At 60.1% G+C, this 1,620-nt stretch overlaps 1 protein-coding gene across 1 annotated transcript; it reads right to left on the reverse strand.

The window, feature by feature from the left end:
• Window positions 1-52: 52 nt before the first annotated feature.
• LOC113962626 (nuclear-interacting partner of ALK-like) lies at window positions 53-678 on the reverse strand (the record flags this gene model as incomplete). Its single annotated transcript, XM_027673380.1, has 3 exons — window positions 658-678; window positions 373-585; window positions 53-268 (listed from the first exon to the last, which is right to left on the reverse strand). Coding segments are annotated over exons 1-3 (450 nt in total), but the record flags the coding sequence as incomplete, so codon positions are not given.
• Window positions 679-1,620: the final 942 nt, after the last annotated feature.

Raw genomic sequence — 1,620 nt, forward strand, 5'->3', positions numbered from 1 at the left:
CAGCCCAAAGGAAGCCCATCCATCCCAAATTTTCCCATGGATGTGGGAATGCCAGGCTCACCACCGGCTCTGTGTCGGGCACGGCGTCGCCCCTCCGGGTGCCCAGCAGGGCGTCCAGCACCATTTTCCAGCCCGGCTCCACCTTCCCGGGCTTTTCCCCGTGGGATGCAGCCTCCTCCAGGGAATCCTGTCCCTCCCTGCAGCTCACCCAGGGACACCAATCCCGGTGCTGGGAGCTGGGGTGGAAGAAGCTCCTCGTGGAAGTGTCCTGGGAACGAGAAAGGAACTCAAGGCGGGTGAAATCCCGCTCCGCGTCCAAACCCCTGGATTGGGAATGGCATTCCCGGCATTCCCGGCATTCCCAGTGCTCACCGAGGTGCCGGAGGAGCAGAGCCGGGCCCGCTTGGCCCTGCGGATGGGGCTGGATGGCACTTCCATGGTGTCCCCTTGGCCCATGCTCCGCGTCACCGGGCGGCTCCGGAGGGACGGGCTGGGAACCTCCAGCTCCCCACGGTCCAGGGATTTGGGAGAATCCCAACCCTGGGATGTGGGGCGGGAAACCGATGGGGATGGGCTCTTGTCGTGCTGCAAGAGGGGAAAAACAGGGAATTAGGGAGTAGCATGAAAAACAGGGAATTCAGGAGATCCTCTGGACACCTCCAGGTCCCCCTGGTCCATGGAGTTGGGAAAATCCCAACCTCCAGGGTGGGAGATAGATGGGGATGGGCTCTTCTTGGGCTGCCAGGGGGGAAAAACAGGGAATTAGGGAGTAGCATGAAAAACAGGGAATTAGGAAGATCCTCTGGACACCTCCAGCTCCCCACAGTCCATGGAGTTGGGAGAATCCCAACCCCGGGATGAGGGGTGGGACATGGATGGGGATGGGCTCTTCTCCTGCTGCCAGGGGGGAAAAACAGGGAATTAGGGAGCAGCATGAAGGGGGTCAGGAAAACAGGGAATTATGGAGCTGCTCTGGACACCCCCGGGTCCCCACAGTCCATGGAGTTGGGAGAATCCCAACCTCCAGGGTGGGAGATGGATGGGGATGGGATCTTCTCCTGCTGCCAGGGAGGAAAAACAGGGAATTTGGAAGATCCTCTGGACACCACAGTCCATGGAGTTGGGAGAATCCCAACCCTGGGATGTGGGACGGGACATGGATGGGGATGGGCTCTTCTCCTGCTGCCAGGGGGGAAAACCAGGGAATTAGGGAGATCCTCTGGACACCTCCAGCTCCCCCTGGTCCATGGATTTGGGAGAATCCCAACCCTGGGATGTGGGGCGGGAAACCGACGGGGATGGGCTCTTCTCGTGCTGCAAGAGGGGAAAAACAGGGAATTAGGGAGTAGCATGAAAAATAGGGAATTCAGGAGATCCTCTGGACACCTCCAGCTCCCCCCGGTCCATGGATTTGGGAGAATCCCAGCCCTGGGATGTGGGGCGGGAAACCAACGGGGATGGGCTCTTCTCGTGCTGCCAGGGGGGAAAAACAGGGAAGCCTGAAGGGGGTGGGGAAAACAGGGAATTCAGGAGATCCTCTGGACACCACAGTCCATGGAGTTGGGAGAATCCCAACCCCCGGGGTGGGACATGGATGGGGATGGGCTCTTCTCCTGCTGC

Source organism: Neopelma chrysocephalum, unplaced genomic scaffold, assembly GCF_003984885.1.
Source record: "Neopelma chrysocephalum unplaced genomic scaffold, ASM398488v2 Primary Assembly neopelma1_183811, whole genome shotgun sequence".
Lineage (NCBI taxonomy): Eukaryota > Metazoa > Chordata > Aves > Passeriformes > Pipridae > Neopelma > Neopelma chrysocephalum.